The 19,268-nt window shown below is 46.4% G+C and overlaps 1 protein-coding gene across 10 annotated transcripts in view; it reads right to left on the bottom strand.

Annotated features, from left to right (window-relative positions):
* ITSN2 (intersectin 2) overlaps positions 1-19,268 on the bottom strand; it is a 147,298-nt gene that overhangs the window by 3,581 nt on the left and 124,449 nt on the right. For all 10 annotated transcript variants that reach the window (XM_047853606.1, XM_047853601.1, XM_047853608.1 and 7 more), the window contains 8 exons: positions 13,671-13,792; positions 10,336-10,442; positions 9,296-9,479; positions 4,987-5,085; positions 3,136-3,303; positions 2,562-2,777; positions 1,895-2,016; positions 1,016-1,098 (listed from right to left, as the gene is read on the bottom strand). In XM_047853606.1, coding sequence (XP_047709562.1) covers positions 1,016-1,098; positions 1,895-2,016; positions 2,562-2,777; positions 3,136-3,303; positions 4,987-5,085; positions 9,296-9,479; positions 10,336-10,442; positions 13,671-13,792 — 1,101 coding nt within the window. The remainder of the gene's footprint in view (positions 1-1,015; positions 1,099-1,894; positions 2,017-2,561; positions 2,778-3,135; positions 3,304-4,986; positions 5,086-9,295; positions 9,480-10,335; positions 10,443-13,670; positions 13,793-19,268) is intronic.

Here is a 19,268-nt window from a genome sequence, read left to right as displayed (position 1 = left end):
GTTCTTAATTTGGGAGGCAATGGGGAAGATGCTTCAGCAAGGAGAGTCAGCCCTGTAAAAAGAATACTCCAGGAATGAAGGGGATGGTGATGGGGGCCTCATGCCTAAGTGGAGACTAGAGGGTCTGTGCCACTGGGAAAGGCCCAGGACACTGGAAGAGAATGGGGTAGGACCTGGCCTCTGACTAGAGAAGCAGGAGGGCTGAGGGCACGCTTCTGGTCTGGGTGGTGAGGACAGTACTGCTGTCCGCAGAGCTGCTCAGGAGATGCCATGGTGTGAAGCCTGGCTGGTGGCGGGGAGAAGTCGAAGTGTGTCTGGAGCGTGGGCTTGGGGAAGCAGCCCAGCATGATTTTCATGGAACTGAGGGAGGAGAGGGACAGGCAGGCTTGGGCTTGGGTGGAGCTCCAGGTACAAGGGGGAGGAGGAGCCTTGACTTCCTGCCATCGGGTGCAGGGGGCAAAGTGAGTCAAGCGGTGGGTCAGGTCACTGGTGTCGAGCGAGGGAGCCCTCTGAACAGAATGAGAACTGCAAGCGGGTGAAGGGCCGGTGATGAGGAGGAGGGCCTCGAGGTCCAGGACCTGGTGTCAAGGGAGGGAGGACGGATGGATGTGGAGGAGGGCTGGAGCAGAGGCCGGGGTGGGAGAGGAGGAGCAGAGCTGACGGGGAAACAGGCCAGAGAAGTGAAGTTGGGTGAAGCAAAACGGACCACGCAGAAGTGGGCTTGGTTGTGCAAAAGGACCCTCTTCCTTCACCACAGACTGAAGGGAGGTCCCGGGGCTGGCCTGGGTGACCCCGTCTGTGTAGTGGGCAGGGGGCTCGGGGAGGCCCCAAGGGCAGGAGCCACCAAGCAGATCCTGCTGTCGGATCCCATAGCAAGTCTGCTCCTTTAGGCTGTCTCTGTGCAGTCCCACCCTGCAGGAGCAGCAGCTTGTGTCCAGAGAGTGGGACCCTCTCCCTCCCCCTCCCCTGGGAGCCCTGGCGGCTGCTTCCAGCTCTCTAGGGCACCACCAACTACCTTGATAAGCCTTCTCCCGTTTCTTCTTTTCCGTGTCAATGTACTGCTCAGATGCCGCCTTGATCTTCTGGACCCAAGCAGTCCTGGAGGAGAAGCAGAGCACAGCCATTGGGTGGCTTTTCCGAGTACCTCCCAGGTTCAGCCAGGAGCCCCAGAGCTCTGCACTTGTTCTTCACTCCTTTGTTAACCTTGGCTTTGACAAGTTTCCCATCATAGACCTAACATTAGTTTAACTGAAAGACTTGTTTGCTAACTGACTTTGAAGCTGAGAATTTCTAGAGTTACTCACGGTTTATAAGACACCAGGCACTTGCAAGATGCAGGCACACAGAAATAGAAGATGCAATTTGCCACATCAGTGGCAATTTGGCACGACAGAGCGACATTCTACCGTACAAAGAACACCAAGAACCACATGCACAGAGGGGAGGAGCATCCCCTGGTTTGCCATCACACAGGTGCTGAGCTATCCTGTAGAGGATGCAGGGCTGGCCAGGCAAAGAGCAGAAGGAAGACATTCTGGCTGGAGTACAGGTCCTGTGCAGTAGAGGGATGGGACTGAGGCTGAGACACACAAAGAGGTCCTCAGAAATCAGGTGAAGGAGCCCGGACTGCTGCAGAAGGGATTTAAGGAAGCAAGGTGCTGGCTCTCCCATTTTGGAAGATCCTAAGGAGAGACTGGAAGCAGGGACACATACAGAGGTGGTTGCAGTAACCCAGCATATCTAAATCAAGGCTGACCAGTGGGACCAGGGTGGATGGCACTGGTTAGGAGAGCTCGAGGATACAGAATTAGTAGGACTGAGCACGGACTGGAGGTGCGTTTATGGAAGGGAGACGTCCAGGCTTCAAGGCAGGTCACACGTGGTCAAGACTGACCTCTCGTTAATGTTGTCTGTTCGGAGGGTGTAGACCCGGTCAATGTGAGAAATGTGGAAGACAGGCTCATCGCTGGAAGGGTCTGTGGGCAGTTTCACCAGGACTTCATTCAGGAAAATGGGCTGAAAGAGGGCCAAAACACAGAGTGTGAAATGTGCCAGAACCCTCCACCCACCTACAGCTAGGGAGAGTTCTGTCTGTCCTGAAGAGCCTTTTTGAGGAGGAGAGAAGGGTCTAGCTTCTTGAGTCTTTTACTTTTGTGGAAGAAAACATCTTGGGCAGATGAGATGTCACTGAACTGAGAACAGGAGCTCCCAGTGTCTATGACTGCTCATGTGACAGGGTGTCTCCTCCATGTACCTACACTTAGCACCTTGTCTCAGTTTTACAGAGAGACCTGCTGCTGAGTGTGGACAGAGGAGGGATCATATCACATCTGCCAGGGAGGAAGCCAGAATCCAAAGCTGGAATCCAGCTGTTAGAGGACAGTGAGGACCCAGCCACGCTGGGGCTTCTTCCCTGGGAAATGACAAAGGAGGAGTGACCCATCTGGAGACGGGCAAAGAGTGTCCCATGAGGACAGGAAAGGATCCTGGAAGGAGGTCCTCCAGGAGAAGGACACACCTTGTTATGCTCCTGATGCCACGGCCAGGAATGTGACACTTACCGTTTTATACATTTTGAATTGGGCATTGGACTTAGAGCTGAAAAGCTTCTCAGAACCTGAGGAAACAGCAAACTGCTTGACCATGTAGGTAAGAAGCAGAAAGTCATTGAAGAGGAATCCATGTAGTTCCTTGTTGCTCTTGGTCTTGTATAGTTTCCCACTGTGCAGAAGCTTCCGGGGCCCCAGGCAGTTGGTGAGGGAGTTGAAAATAAGTTGCTTAAAAAGAAATTGTCACTTTGTGAGTCCCAGCGCAAACCATCCCAGAGCTCCATGAGAGGCCCGTGCCCTGGATCTGAGGGTGCACTGATTTTCCTTCAGAGTCCAAACTGACATGGGAAAGTGATGACTTCTACCCACAGAATATGGATTCTACTGGCTGAATTCAAAGAACTCAAAACAAAAATATCACATTTCCCTTCTAAGAAAGGAAAATGACAGCCCAAGAAGGGGCAGGACACTGAGTGCACATGGGGCTGGACTGAGGCATATCCTGTCCACACTAGGGGAAGGCTTGAACTGGGTTCCCTACCCAGAGCCTGCCTAGTGGCACCCAGCTCAACACCACAGGCCTCACCTCTGCAAGACCTTCACACTGAACGTGTGCCTGGATCCACTCGAGTCGGTCTGAGTTTTCTTTTTCCCGAACTCCTTCATTAACTTGGGAACAAAGCTCCTCTGCCCGCTCAAGAGCCAGCTTTAGGGAGGAATGGTCCACATGACTCTCCAGGGTGTTCTCCAGAATCTGGAAAAGAGCGGTTCCGTCATGTGGGAAGTAGAGTGTCTTCCACCCAGAAGTCCTACTGCCTGCTGTATGTGCTGGGCGCTGGGTATACGACAGTAAGACGATTGTTCGCCCTTAACAAGTGGATAGCCCCAGAGTTCTTGGGGAGCCAGGTTGACTCAGTGCCAATTGCTACGTGGATCAAGTGCCCTGAAACCTGTGGGTGGCCAGCGGCTCTGGCTTGGTCTTGGTACATGCGTTACCACACGTGGCTCCCTCCCTCCCCCCAGTCATTTAAGCCATTGCCTTTAGGGTGAACCCACCACATAACCTGGCTGCAGCTTTCATAAGTGTATTAACTTGCTGAATAGCAATGGCTTATAACATTTTTGGGGTCACTGATCTTTTTTATAAATCTGAAAAAAGCAATGAATCCTCTGCTATAGGAAAAATAGAATAAAATCATGTCATCAGCTTGTAGGAAAACATACTGTTGATTCTAAAGTGACTTCAAACTAATGTGACAAATGTAAAAGAATAGAGGCTGGCATACAACCGTGTCGTGTCTCTCTGGAAGTTAGCAGTCCCATCAGCAGATGGCTCCTGTCTGGACTCTGGCCACCTGGGGCCACCGTCTTTTGTTTACAACTCCAAAATGGGAAAAAGCCCTGAAAGCCTAAAGCTTTTCTTCAATATTCATTTGGTGGCAAAACCTGACCTAAACTGAAGAGATGTATCTGTTTATTCTACTTAAAAGTAATTATTCATGTATTTCACTGTAGAAATATTACTGTGTTTGGCTATAGGTGATGCCCAGGCTTTGTTGGGGTATCATGTAATATGCCATTTTTGAATTAAATTCTGAATTCTGAAAATACATCTGCTTCAAAGTATTTCAGGTAAGGGACTGTGGGTTATTATGTATGAATGGGTCAGTTTTGTATCATAACAAACATAAGCTCTGTAACATAAGGTCCATAATGAGTTAACATGGCTTAGAGATCAATGGTCAAGGGATAATCAATAAAAGTAACGGTCTTATATTATTTCTACTGCTTTTCTTTGTAAGATGATTAAAATTGTATCAGTGATAATTTGTGGAAAAATCCTTTGTAAAGTACACCTTCTCCTTAGAAGGCATATTGGCTCAAGAGGCCCACATCGCTTATGCTAAAAGATGGATGGTATCTTAGGACTGTTTAGTTAGCAAGTTGAAGTGGGGAACAGCAAGGGGATGGTGATGAGCTCAGGGTAGGACACAGTGAGCTGGGGACTCCTGAGACATCTAGGGAAAGGTGTTGAGCTGGTGGATGAATTTAGATCTCAGCAGAAAGACTGGAGCGGAAGGTTGTGCCAATAGTGGACTCCATATGGGCTCACGACAGGCTCCACAGATGCAGACCTACAGGGCACTTGCCCTGTTTAGAAAAACACATTCGTGACTTTGAGAGACCCAGGGGAGTTTCCTGGGGGGGGGGGTGGGGGTGGGGGAAGAGGACAGGTTGCCTAAGCAACACTGGATGGCTTTTCTTTGCCTAATCCAGATTGTATGTGCGTGTTCGTGTGCGTGCCCACATACATGGCGTCTGGGTGCATGCACACACGGTGCCTGGTCCATCACCCATGTGCCAGGGCCGGCTCCCTGACTACGGCCCCTGTGGACCTCAAGGGGTCTGGCTCCTCTGTCCCAGCTGGGGCACTCACACTTCTGATGAGCAGAGGGTAGCGGGTGATTCTCTGCATGGGCTTCAGCAGGAAGCTGGAAAGGGGCATTCCTTTACATCGAGGGTCAGATGCCAGCTTCTGCAAATAACGGACAGGCTCATGAGGAAATCAAAGCTTCAACGAGAACAAAAGAAACACCGACTGTACTCTTGACTTTGACCATCTTTTAGATTTCTCATTTCTTTTAAAAACTCAGGATTCAAAATAATATATATCAGATTAACAGCAGGGGTATCTCCCTTTAGTTGGTGAACCCAGCAGATGCTTTTCAGCTCTTTCTTTCTTACGTGGACTTGGCAGCCTGTGCCATCATGCCCTCCTTTGCTTCCAGAACAATTGACGGCTGTCTTCCCAGTCCACTCCTTCCCAATCCTCACTTCTTTCTTCTTCTCTACCTGCTTTTAACTGTAGGTGCTGCCCAAAGACCCCCAGCAGTTGAGTCCCAGGGCACCACCCGGACCCTCCCTAGAGCTCCATACTGGCCGAGTTACTCTCCTTCCTACCTGGACCTCCTACAGGCACCTCAATACCTCAGTACACCCCAAAGTCTTCATCTTCCTTCATGAAAGCTTCTCTTCCACCTGCATCCCTGAGTTGGTAGCACCATTCTGCACCACCCACCTCCCTGCCACACACCTAGGAGTCACCTTCAACTCTGCCTTCTAAACGGCTCGTGATTTCCCCTGCCTCTGCCTGCCTGCTGTCCCTGCTTTATTAGAAACAATCACTACCATTTATTGAGCACCTATGATGTGCCAGGTAATGAATGCATTAGCCTTTGCTAAGTCCCTTCTGTTCTTTCTTCACTTGGCTAATTCATACTCATTTATGTAGACTCAGATTATGACTCCTCTTGGCCAGGCTCTCCCCCTTCCTTGACGCTTTCCCTCATGTTCAGTGACCTTTCTGGAGCCCCTGCAATCATCCATGGCCACCTTTATCAGGACACCACATCTGGACTGGGGAAGACAGGTAATGGTACCCCGTTTGAGGTGTCTCCATGATCTTGAAGACTGTTATCTCCAGGAGACAAAGGACCACATCTTATTTGCCTCTACTCCTTTTATTAACACAGTACTTGAATAGAGTAGCTAGTGCTCTTGGATGACTTTTTTTTTTTGATGACCATTTTTAATAACTGAAAAGCACAGTTACTATAATTTACCTATTTGTTTCCCACTATGGGATATTAAAACTGCCCCCTCCTTTTGTTTTTGGATATATCTATATATGTTGCTACAGCAAGCATCTTCATGCTTTTTCTGTATTTTCTGAGACTTTTTAAAAAGTAACATTTAGCACACAGATTATTGCTAGATTTTGTTGTTAATGTAATCAACACAATGCCTTTTATTATTAAACTATAAACTTTTTATTTATTCTTTCTACTGTTATAGTTGTGATGGCACTGATACCTTATTTACATTCCTATTGTTATTACTATTTGGAAAATTAAAAAAAATTACTTAGAAGGTAAGTGTCCAATTTGTTTTTAAAGATTTTATTTTTGGGGCACCTGGGTGGCTCAGTAGGTTAAGCAGCCAACTTCAGCTCAGGTCATGATCTTGCAGTCCGTGGGGTCGAGGCCCACATCAGGCTCTGTGCTGACAGCTCAGAGCCTGGAGCTTGCTTCGGATTCTGTGTCTCCCTCTCTCTCTGCTGCTCCCCAACTCGTGCTCTGTCTGTCTCTCTCTCTCAAAAATAAACATTTTTTATAAGATGTTTATGAAATTAAAAAAAAATTTTTTTAAAAGATTTTATCTTTAAATAATCTCTACACTCAACATGGGGCCTGAATTCACAACCCTGATTAAGAGTTGCATGTTCCACTGACTAAGCCAGCCAAGCTCCCCTAAACATCATATTTTTAATTCTACTATTATTATTATTTATTAATTTATTCATTCATTCATTCATTCATTTTTATTTTAGAAAGAGAGAGAGAGATAGAGCATACAAGTAGGGGAGAGGGACAGAGGGAGAGAGAGAGAATCCTAAGCAGAGCCCCCCTGATGCAGGGCTCGATCCCACGAGCCTGTATCATGACCTAAGCTGAAATCAAGAGTCGGATGCTCAACCAACTGAGCCACCCAGATGCCCCTCTACTATTTTAAAACATTTGCATGCACTCACAATCCCACATTTATCTTATTCTGACCAGTGTTTGTGTCTGTGGTTTTGGTTCCCTTGTATGTTGTCTCTAGTTCACTTATTTTTTTCTTTGTTAAATGTCTATTTTGAGAGAGAGAGAGAGAAAACACATGTGGGTGAGAGGGGAAGGGGCAAAAAGAGAGGGAAAGAATCCCAGGCAGATTCCACACTGTCAGCACAGAACTCAACGTGGGGCTCAATCTCATGAACTGTGAGATCATGACCTGAGCCGAAGAGTCAGATGCCTAACTGACTGAGCCACCCAGGCGCCCCTCTTCTAGTTCATTTCTAAGCAACCCTGTGCCACCCACCCTTATCACCAATTGAAGAGTCGGTCCTCAGTGCCTTACTTATATTGAATCATTTTTGCATCCCTAAGATCATCATAAGGAAGGTAAATATAATTAGCATTTATTGTTTATTATGTGCTGGTCTCTGTGCTAAAAAGTACTTTAAATTCTTTTTAAAATGTTTTATTTTTGAGAGAGACAGAGAGTGCACACAGTGAGGGAGGGGCAGAGAGAAAGGGGGACAGAAAATCCAAAGCAGGCTCTGTAATGACAGCAACGAGCCTGATTCGGGGCTCAAACTGATGAACCGTGAGATCATGACCTGAGCCGAACCCAAGAGTTGGATGCTTAGCCGACTGAGACACCTAGCTGCCCCTCATTTTTGTAATTAAATACAAATATGAAAACAGGCCTTGGGGTCAGGAACTCTTTTGGTTTAAATAATGAATTAGGTGGATTTCTGTTTTTTTTCTATGATCTGTAATAGTTTGTATAGTATGGAATAATCTATTCCTTTAGAAAGAATTCACCATCAAGTCCATCAAGTGCACCTAGCTCCTCTTTTGGGGGTAAGCTACTCAGTTTTATCCTTGGCTAATAGTATCTTCAGATTTTCTATTCTTACTGAAGCAGTTTTCAAATTGTAATAGAAAACTACAAATTTTGTCAATGTTTTGACATTTATTAGCACATATTTTTGGCTTATATACTCTTTTACTTTAAGAAATATTTTCATGTCTGTTCCTTTTACTTGTGTTTTTCTGTTTTTCTATTAGATTTACCACAGTTATATTTTATTCTTTCCAATATACCTGTTCTTAGATATTTTGATATCATTTGTGCTTTTATCTTTATTACTTACTCCATTTTCTTGTTGGAATTTTTATCCTCTGCCTAAACATCTTATATTTTATGCTTAATTATGTTTCCATTCTTTTTGGATAATGAAGACATTAAAATTATGCATTCTCCCTTAAGGCACTGTGGCTGTATAACAGATCCCGACAGGCACTATTTCAGAAACCAAAAAAAGAAGAAGATATGTAAAAAAGCTAGAAAACAGATTTTACTTTCATTTCCCTTGCCACCGTCACATGTGTAGTAATAGTTTCTTGTTACCGAACGACGCCAGGGAGACGTTCTCACACATGACACTCTATGATAACAAGCAGCCATGCGAAGCGTGTGGCTGGATCACTCACAGGGTGTTGTTCATGCATTATTACACTGTGTTCTCTGAGTGTCGTGCTAGCATTACTTTTCCTTACCAAGTGTTTGGTTTTAGTTTATAACCATGGCATCATGGAACCAATCATGTCCTCCTCCTCTCATTGGTTTCTGGACGCTGTGAGGACATCTCGGTGCACTTTGGAGCACAGGACAGGGTCCCACATGTGCGTTTATGAAGCTGCCCTAGTCCTCTCCTATCCTTTCGTCCCACTGTATTCGTCCACTTACGTCATGTCATCTTGTCTTGTTGCATTTTATATATTTGAGTAGGCTATTTTATACCCTTGGTGGCATAAGATGGATATAGAATAAATACAATTTACAAAATTAATAAAGTGACATTCTGGAAAATTTTGGTGTATAAAATAGCTGATTTAAGTAAATAGGCTTAAATGACACTACTAATAGATGGGCAAAATTATGGCCCTAGTGCCAAGAAACACCAATTCAACACGGAAGGTAACACAAGCACTCAGAAAATTCTCTGCCGTATTGGTGTTTCCTTTGGAAACTGGTGGGATGCCCTTTCCCATGTGGAGTCCTGACTGTGCAGCTGCACATCTCTGTCTCCAGCTCGGAGCGGGTCTGGCCTGCTCATGATTCCAGAACGGAGTTACCTTTAAAAATTCCTTGAAATCCGTGTCTTCATCGGTCTTCTGCTGTAACAGAGCTGCTCCATTAAGCTGACAGCTACAGAACCGGATATAAGCCTGCATGTGGGACAGCTCGGCTGCCAGGATGTCCCCAATCATCTGCACGGGCATCTTCTCTCCCCCGGTCTTCTTCCGTACCCGCAAGGCCCTGCAAACAACACACTCTCACTGTGAATGTGGTTGGTAAATAAAGGATGACTATCACGGGAACAATGGTAATGATCCCTAGTGAGTTACCGACAAACCTGGCACTGTGAGGGAAGAGTCAGGAGGAGGAGGCAGCTTGCGCCTATGTTCTGCTGGCAAGCCAACCTGGGCAAAATGTTGGCAAAGAAGAGTAAGAAAATGAAGTCTATACACTTGGGTGTTTCCAGGTCCTCGGAATTGTTTTGGATTCCTTCATTTCTTAGCAAAGTTCCTTTAGAAAAATTCTAACTTGTTCTCAGCTGAACCAAGAAGAAAGGAATTTTCTACACTCTGTAGGGAAAAAAGGGAGCAGGAGCCCAGTTGTGGAGGTGGAGGTGAGCACTGTCCCCAGGAGAGCTGCTGAGCTGGGTGCCTCCATGAGGGCGGAGACACAGGACAACCGGGACTGCTGATCCCGCCCGCCAAGGAGTCTGTCCTCACAGGCTTCAGGGATGGGAAATCACCCCAAGGGGACTTAGGAGAATGTCAGACCAGCCAGTAATGTCCAGGCCATGGGCTACAGCTTCTCTCCTACTCTACCCGGTACAGTCAAGTATATTTTGAAATCACATGTTAATATATTGTTTATATTATGATTTCATTTTTTCACTGTTTAATCAAAGTATTTTCTTTGTTATATTTCTCGACTTCAGAAATTATGTATTTTACAGTTACAGGGCATGTTGTAAAATGATAATAAAGTAAAAGCTTGAGGGAGAAGACAGTTCAAAGTAACTTTGCTAACTAAATAGCCCTGCAGGGAGTTACGTGTGAAAGTGTCAGTCCTGGGGGCTGGCAGGCCAGTGCGCACAACTCACTTGAGTAGCTTTGTGTTAGACATGATGAGTTCTTTCCAGTTTACAAAGATCAAGGCCATTTCTCCTTCACTGAGAAAGCCCGACTCCACCATCCGTTTCTGAAAAACCTAAATTCAAAACATAAAAGAAAAGTTATCTTAGGTGTGCATATACAGTGGTCTAAATCAAACAGTATCTTCACAGAGTGAAACTAATACAATCATGATGTTTTTATTTTTTCGATCATGATGTTTTAAAATAAGCCTACTTAGGATTGCTAAATTTTAAATTGTATAATTTCCCTACTGTAGAAAAACCTAAATTCAAAACCTAAAAGAAAGAAGTTGTCTTAGGTGTGCATATACAGTGGTCTAACTCAAACAGTATCTTCACAGAGTGAAACTAATATGATCATGATGTTTTTGTTTTTGTTTTTTTAAGATCATGATGTTTTTAAATAAGCCTACTTAGGATTGCTAAAATTTAAATTGCATAATTTCCCTACTGTTTGCTATTTGGGTTCTTATTAGGCTAATTCTTTCTTTCTCTCTCTCTCTCTCTCTCTCTCTTTCTTTCTTTCTGTAGGCTCCACCCCAAAGTGGGGCTTGAACTCACAACTCAGGAGCTGCATGCGCCACTGACTGACCCCAGGTGCCCCTTATTAGGGCTAATTCTAAGGACTGAGTCCAGTAGCCTCATCAATAAGAGGAGAGGCTATCTATCTGCAAGAGAGATCAGGAAAGTTAAATAAAACCATGTGCATAAAGCATCTACACCCTGTAAAAGCTGCAGCACTGAGGAAACTGTCACATGGGTGCCTCAGAGGTCGTGAAGCTGTGAGAAGTTCAGCAAAAGAAACAGTGACGACTTATACAATGCCTGAGACTGACCACCAAGCAGACATGGATTTCAGAGGCTGGCTGACTGAAGGGGCAATGATAATGCCGTACATCTGCACTGTGGAACACTGAAGGATTTACAAAGTGCTGATATGTATATGTGTGCACACGCCTGTGTGTGCATGGGTTCTGAATGAACTTCACAGATGACACAGGTCAAGTTGAATCAGCTATGATTATTCCCGGGGCACTCAGGAATAAAGGCTGGGAGCGTGATCTGCTCAAGGTCACAAACCTAGAACACGGAGGAGCCAGAACCAAAACCCCAGTTTTTTTGGTTAGAAATCCAGGTTTCCATAAAGAACTAGGATTCCTAGGGAATGACTTTAAAAGCCTTAAGGAAACTGTGAAGTTATCTGAGACAACCCTTCTTGTGTGTGATCTTTCCAAGATACACACAACAGGTCAGTCTATTAAAATCGTTCAGTGGCCTGTGATAAGATGCAGGCTCTTTCTTGAGGTTCACCAGGGCTGTGCGACCTGCCCCCTGCCCACCCTCCCAGCTTGGGCCTCAAGAACTTGACACTCCAGCCACCGCAACTGCTTGCAGGATCTTAATTCCCCAGCACAGGCCTTCCTGCTTCCATGTCCTCTTCTGGGCACAGAAAACTCATCCTTGTCCTTCTAGCCTTGCCAGAGACTAACTGGGAGGATCCTTCCCGACTCTCCTTTGTGGCAGAGGGTGGTTATCCCTCTCCCGGCCCCCACCTCAGTGTTCTGCAGCTGTCTGTCTGTCTCTCCACATGACCGTGAACTCCTTGAGGGTAGGAGTTCTCTCTTCTCTCTCTTCTCCAGCACAGTGCTTTCTGCATACGGTAGGTTTTGAATTAATGTTTATTTACTGAGTTGAGTTGAACACAGATTCGAAGAATTCAGATAACAGTGCCATGAACTAGGCATCTCTAAATCTCTATAGTTCCAAAATCAGACTGAAGATGTCAGGACCCTCCCGTGGGAGCGAGCCCTGGAGAGGTGGTGGATCTGCTCTGAGGGGCTCCTGAAGGACAAGGAAGGCATCTGGTGGTCTCTTCTTTCATCCACTGCTGAATATATGTTACTTTTTTATTCATTCCATTTACCTGCTCAGGGAGATAAGCAGACGAGGAAGGCGGTTGGGACCTCTGGGAACCTCCGTGGGAATGGCAACGAGAACATCCAGCCTGGGAACAGTGCTTTTGCCCTAAATCCCTGACCCTGACATGACCTCTTGCCCCTCAGGCAAGGTAAGGTGGGCAGAGTGGGAATGACCAAGGCCCAAGTGGTTAAGTGACAAGTCTCAGTGGGGCAAGCATGTGGCCCCGGTCCCCTCTGTGCTGGGGTCAGAAAGGTACTTCCATACCCATTCAGCCTCTCGGGACTGGGATCTGACTAGCAGCAGGGCTGATACCCGTAGGGGTTAGTAATAAAGACGGGCTTTTCTTCTAGGCCGTCTTTCCTGGCCAGAGAAGCGGGGAGATAAACATACATAGTTCATTTAGTACTGACGGGAAGGCCTGCAAAGGGCCAGGTGAAGTTTTGGGGATGCAGGATGTGGGGTACACGCCCCTGCTGTCAGGAGCTCAGAGCCTTGCGGGGGACTTCTCAACTGAGAGAAGTTAGCAACTGAGACATGCGGTGCAGTGTCCACGTGAGAACACGTATGCAGGTCTGCAGGTCCCCGCTGGCGTGTCGGGTGGAAACGAATCAGGGGAGGGCCTTGCTGGGGTGCAGATGCAGAAGGATGCTCCGTGCCACTAGCGAGGTCACGGCCAGGCATAACGGTGCACCTGCTGGGCCTGTGTGGGGACACGTGCTCTCTTCAGGTGCCTTGTTTATTTACTGGGTTTCTCATCTGAGGGCCCTGACACACTGAGTGGGAACTAAGTGCCATGGAAACAAGAGTATAAGTATACAGTCTCACTGTGTGTACTCAAACACAAATCCTTTCAGAGTGCTACTCCAACACCTGTTACTGGCCTACAGGTCACTGGCAACATTAACGGGCACAAACAGTAAGGACATCACAACTGGGAAATATTTTACCACGTGGTCCTTTCGGTTTTCCAAAGCGATACAAACGTTAGATGAACACTGCCACTGTTTCACAGTCCCTTTGGAAACATCAAAGTCTATGAACACGGCAGGTGTCAGAAGAGCAGAGCAAACAGGCAAAAACGTGAGGGAGATGAAGTTTGCTTCAGTGCCTTCCGACCGGCTCTACCCTCGTCCTTCCCCTTCCTCGATGGGGCCTCTCCCAACATGCAGCTGAGGCATCTCTTGTTCTCTCCACCCTGAATGGCCTCGTCTGGGGGAAGGAGTGCACTTGGGCTCTTCGGGCACCCTCCCAGAGCCACAAAGCGTTCTGAGGGTGTGAGAACTCCTGTCACTACTCGCTACTCTACTCGTGAATTCCCACATCAAAGGTGATGCCTGACTCTGAGGCCAAGGCCCGCCCCCCTCCGCGGGCACAGCCCTCACCTCCACGACGAGCTGAAGGTCGTCCACGTACCGCTCTTCGGTCTGAATCAGCTCATGAATATAGCCCTGCCTCTTCCTCTCAACTGGCTGCATGGTGTCCAGGCTTTGGAGATCAGCACACCCTACGGAAAGACAGGGTAGAGTTTCAAAACAGTATCTGAGTCTTCTTGGTAGGGAACAGACATTTACCAGATGTGCTGGGTTTGCAAATGGTGCCTCGAAAAAGCCACGCACGGCTTTTCCAACTCGTGCAGAGCCGCGCACCTGCGGAAAGCCGGCCTGACCACCTGCCGCTCAACCAGAGCAGCAAATCGGCACCGCCTGTAACATCTCAACGTGGTCCTGACTTCTTTCCCAAATGAATGACCGATTTAGGACTTTTTAGAAATGGCCTCAGAGAGTTCAGAACTGCGATGAACTTGTGAACATCTATGCGGTCCTCATCACCTCAGGCCATTTTCAAAGATATTGAAATGATTCAATGAATCATATGCTTAAGACCAGCGTTTTCCAAATTGCAGGCTATGAACTATTGGTGGGTCCTGATGTTCATTTCGTTTTTAAAAGTGTGGGTCAGGCCTAGCATTGAGACAAACACACAAATAAACACAAATTACCTTGTGCACAGCTCTCATAAGCACTGAAAGTGAACACTTTTAGTTAGGTATGAATGTGGGGATGCAGAATATATTTCCCACTGTGAGCTACTGTTAGAAAAATGAGACACATTTGTTTTCTCAAAATGCAGCGTTAAGGTTAGGAAACCTGAAATTCCCAGGACCCAGCAGTTCCCAACAAGACCGCTGTCTTAACTCACCAGAACAGAGAAGTGGTTTTGGGACACCACAGACGTTAAGTGAGACTTTGAGGCAAGTCCCTAGCAACCTTGCATCAGGGTGGGCGGCACTGCATTCACTTCGGGTCAATTTACAGGCACATGGGAGCCGAACTGAATGTCAGGACTGAGAAGTAACATAATTCCAGAATCGCTTCGTAAGAAGCTGAGGGCTTGCTTCTTTGCACAGCGGGAGGGGAAATATCTCAGGTAGCCCCTCCTCCGGCAAAAAGAAAAAGCAGGTAGGCACCTAGCAAGCTACAAATGAGGGAGAGAGAAAGCCCAGCGAGGCGCGGATGACCCTGAGGCAGCAGGTGTCAGGTGAACCTGGCCCCAGGCTTCGTAGGCGGGGCAGGATCGGCACAGACACAGAGGCACCTCGTTGGCAACACAGAAACAAAGCCACAGAGGCGGAGAATGCAAGGAGCAGACTGGGTATTTCAAGGGGGTTTACCTTTGAATTTGCTTTTTCATTTTTTTTAATGTTTATTTTTGAGAGAGAAAAAGAGAGACAGAGAGAGAGAGAGGCAAAGAATGTGAGTGGGGAGGGCAGAGAGGGAGACAGAGGATCCGAAGCAGCCTCGGAGCTCGAACCCGTGAGCCCTGAGATAGTGACCTGAGCCGAAGTCGGACGCTCAACCGACTGAGCCACCCAGGCGCCCCCCCCTCTGCTTACCTTTGAGTTTTTATGTGTTTTGTATAGATTTGGACTAAGAGTTCTCATGAAGACGACTGGTCTATTTTCTGTGCATGTTGCCAACAGCTTAAAAAAATTATTCTCACAGTAAAACAAAAATAGAATAAGGCAAGAAGACGTTATGGTGCCTCTGTCATGTTCAAAATTATCGAGCTTTTCTGGGGATTGTATTTTATTCTGTTCTGCGGGAGAGCACTGAAGGAAAGCTAAGTGTTCTGAGCCCAGGCGGCTAATATAGACACCTGTCTGACTAGGTTGTGTGTAGCCAGGAGGCTGGAGGCAATGGCTGGGCACCTAGTGGCAAGTGGCTCTCATGATGTGAGCCGGGGTCACCGGGCAGAGGAATGAGCGGACTCTGATGGAAGCCATCGGCGCAGTTTCTAAGGTTACCCCACCCTCTCACTAGGCACTAGGGTTCTACAAATTCCAGTCACTGACATTCTGCCACATCCACATTCTGTCTCTACTTTTATGTCATACTTTTTAATAAATTTACTCATGTTTGAGTTACATATTTGGGCAACCATGGGTTTTATGTACTGGTTACGTGTCTTCTAATACTCACTAAAATAAATATAACCATTAGAAAAAAATAAGTCTCCGAAGGTACTATTTTGTGTGCCATCACGTAGTATATCACAGGGATAGGTCCATCGCACTTGGGGAAACACTGATTTACATTAAAACCCACAAGCATCGGCCTCTCTAACTGTTCTGTACCTCGGAATAAATAGGAAAAGTCCCAGATATTTTATCATTTCTAAGGTGAGAACATGCATGACATTAGCTCCATCAGGGTGGATGTGAGGACAATCCTTATACTCCACCTCTGACCGACCCCTTTGCATTTCATTACAGTGGTTCTTAAACTTCTGTTCTCTTCAAATTTTCAACGTGACCCTGATTCTCACTTTCAGATGTTCTTACCTCTTATGTCAGGGAAAAGAAAGAAAGGTGGTGGCTCTTTTACTTCCTGCCTTTCATCTCCCTGCTCACTCATCCCTGTACTTCCTTCCTGTGTCAGGGGATGAGGAAATCCTGTTTCTTCCTGAAGCCAGCATCCTCAACTGACCCTTTCCTTTTGACCCCTTGCCATCCTCCCCACACTGTACAACATGGTAGCCATTAGCAACACGTGGCTATTGAGCATTTGAACTGTGGTGGCCGCTCCAAACAGAGAAGTGCTCTAAGTGTAAACTACGCACCAGATCTCAAAGACCTAATATAAAAAAACCCAGAATGTAAAGTAATGCACTAAAAATTCTTACGTTGATTACATATTAAATGGTAGTATTTTGCATAACGCTGAGCTGACCCAAAGAATTATTCAAGTTTTAATTTCATGTTTTACTTTTTAAAATGTAGCCTTTGGGAAATCTTAGATTCCATCTGGGCTGCATTTGGGACTTTCATTCCATTTCTATTGAACAGCTCAAGCCAGCCACTGATTTTTTATTACGTTCCTTCCCGAACAATGTTTTAGTGGCTTCTGCTATTTGCAGAATGAAGTCCTAGCTCAGCAGCACAGGGCTCCAGAGTCTCCATAATCCACCCACAGCCTCCATTTGCAGCCTCACCTCTGACCATGCAGCCCACCTTTCGGCCACCCTGGCCCGGGTTCAGTCCTCAAGAGGTGCTGGACACGCTGTGCACACTGTCCGTGGCCTGGTTCTCCACACACAGCCATCTTACCCTTTGAGGTGCAGCTCACGCGATCTACTTGGGGGAAACCTTCCTATGCCCAGTCCCACTTACCCCCAGACCGCCTCTCTTTTGTGTTTCCGGGATAGTCTGCGTCTGTATTTAACACTTCCCACGAGGTCACCTGCATCGTAGTTCATCTGTGTAGTGTTAATATGGCTGTCGCTCCCACTGGAGGTCAGCGACTGTGTCTCACACAGTTCTACATCAGACTCAGCACAGTGTTTTGACCACGGGAGCCAGGAAATATTTGCCAAATGGTGGACTACCGGGTTGGTCCCAGACCTGTTTGTCACCTTTCCTCTGCTCTGGACTGCAGGGAGGTCAACCCCACAGCCTGCTTATGTAAGCTCCTACTTCACTTGGCCTCTGCCCACGTTTGGCCGATGAGAGGAGGCTCTGGCAGGAGCCTGAAGACTACAGGGAAAACAGGGAAAACACTCCTTCTGCCAGAAAAGAGAGGACAGGAGACCTTTTAGTCTCCGCTGGGCAGAGAACATTAGAATTGCTGGGCTGGCATCTCATAAATTTGGAGTTCAAGGATTCTACAACTGATGGATTACCAGAAAAGTTGGTCCCTGGTTGGTGATACCCTTAGGGTGCTTGGCCAAAGAAAATGTACAACTGTCCAGAGGGTCTCCCTCACAACCTTGGTGCCACAGGATTTCCACGTAAAAGCCAAGTGTCACTAAAGATGAGCTCAACATAAAAAATTACAAGAAATAGGGAATGATCCACCATAAATAAAAAATGATGATTAGAAAGGACCCCAAGAGGGGCACCCGGTTGGCTCGCTTGGCAGAGCATGTGACTTTTGATCTCAGGGTTGTGAGTTTGAGCCCCACATTGGATATAGAGATGACTTAAAATCTTGAAAAAAACAAAAAAACAAAAAAAAACAAAAAAACAACAACCCAAGAACATAAGGTAACAGAACAAAATCTAAAAAAAAAAGTAAAAATATGTCTATTTAAAAAATAACTCAAGACATATGAAGGGTTGAAACCACAGAGTCTATAAAAAAGAACAGGCAGATTTGAAAAAGAAACTAGGGGCGCCTGGGTGGCTTGGTTGGTTGAGCGTCTGACTTCGGCTCAGGTCATGATCTCACAGTCTGTGAGTTTGAGCCCCACGTTGGGCTCTGTGCTAGCAGCTCAGAGCCTGGAGCCTGTTTTGGATTCTGTGTCTCCCTCTCTCTCTGCTCCTCCCCTGTTCATGCTCTGTCTCTGTCTCAAAAATAAATAAACGTTAAAAAAAATTTGAAAAAGAAACTAATAAAAATGGCAAATCTTATGGAAATAATAACACATAGCTGTTCAAACATATCTGAGGAAAGGATTAGTAAATCTGAAGACAGATGTAGAAATTAATGCAGCCTACGGGCGCCTGGGTGGCTCAGTCGGTTAAGCATCTGACTTCGGCTCAGGTCATGATCTTGCCGTTTGTGGATTCGAGCCCCGTGCCGGGCTCTGTGCTGACAGCTCAGAGCCTGGAGCCTGCTTCAGATTCTGTGTCTCCCTCTCTCTCTACTCCTCCCCCACTCACACTCTGTCTCTCTCTCTTAAAAAAAAAAAAAAAAAAAAGAATGCAGCTTAGAAAGACAAAAAGATGGAAAACATAAAATGGAGATTAGGAGAATAGAGGACAGAATGACAATGTCCAACATACATCTAATGGGAGTCCAGGAGGGGAGAACAGAAAAAATGAAGAGAAGTAATATAGAGATTATAATGATTGAGATTTCCTAGAACTGATGAAAGATAGACCTCCACATACTCAGAAGGAAAAATGACTCCTGATTAGGGAAAAAAATAAAAATAAATCCATACCGAAACTGCAAAACACCAAGGAGGAAAAAAAAATGATTAGAACAGTTAGAAAGAGGGGTGCCTGGGTAGCTCAGTCAGTTAAGTGTCCAACTCTTTTTTTTTTTTTTTCAACGTTTATTTATTTTTGGGACAGAGAGAGGCAGAGCATGAACGGGGGAGGGGCAGAGAGAGAGGGAGACACAGAATCGGAAACAGGCTCCAGGCTCCGAGCCATCAGCCCAGAGCCTGATGCGGGGCTCGAACTCACAGACCGTGAGATCGTGACCTGGCCAAAGTCGGACGCTTAACCTACTGCGCCACCAGGCGCCCCTAAGTGTCCAACTCTTGATTGGGCTCAGGTCATGATCTCAAGGTTCTGTGGGATCGAGCCCTGTGTCAGGTTTTGTGCTGGCAGCATGGAGCCTGCTTGGGATTCTCTCTTTCCTTCTCTCTCTGACTTGCTTGCCTGCACTCTCTCTCTTCCAAAATAAATAAATTAAAATTAAAAAAAAAGAGAAATAAAAAGCAGAATAACTACACAGGAAGGGCAATCAGAC

Source organism: Prionailurus viverrinus, chromosome A3 (genome assembly GCF_022837055.1).
Source record: "Prionailurus viverrinus isolate Anna chromosome A3, UM_Priviv_1.0, whole genome shotgun sequence".
In the NCBI taxonomy this organism is placed as follows: Eukaryota; Metazoa; Chordata; class Mammalia; order Carnivora; family Felidae; genus Prionailurus; species Prionailurus viverrinus.
This window is presented reverse-complemented; position numbering and strand designations above follow the sequence as displayed.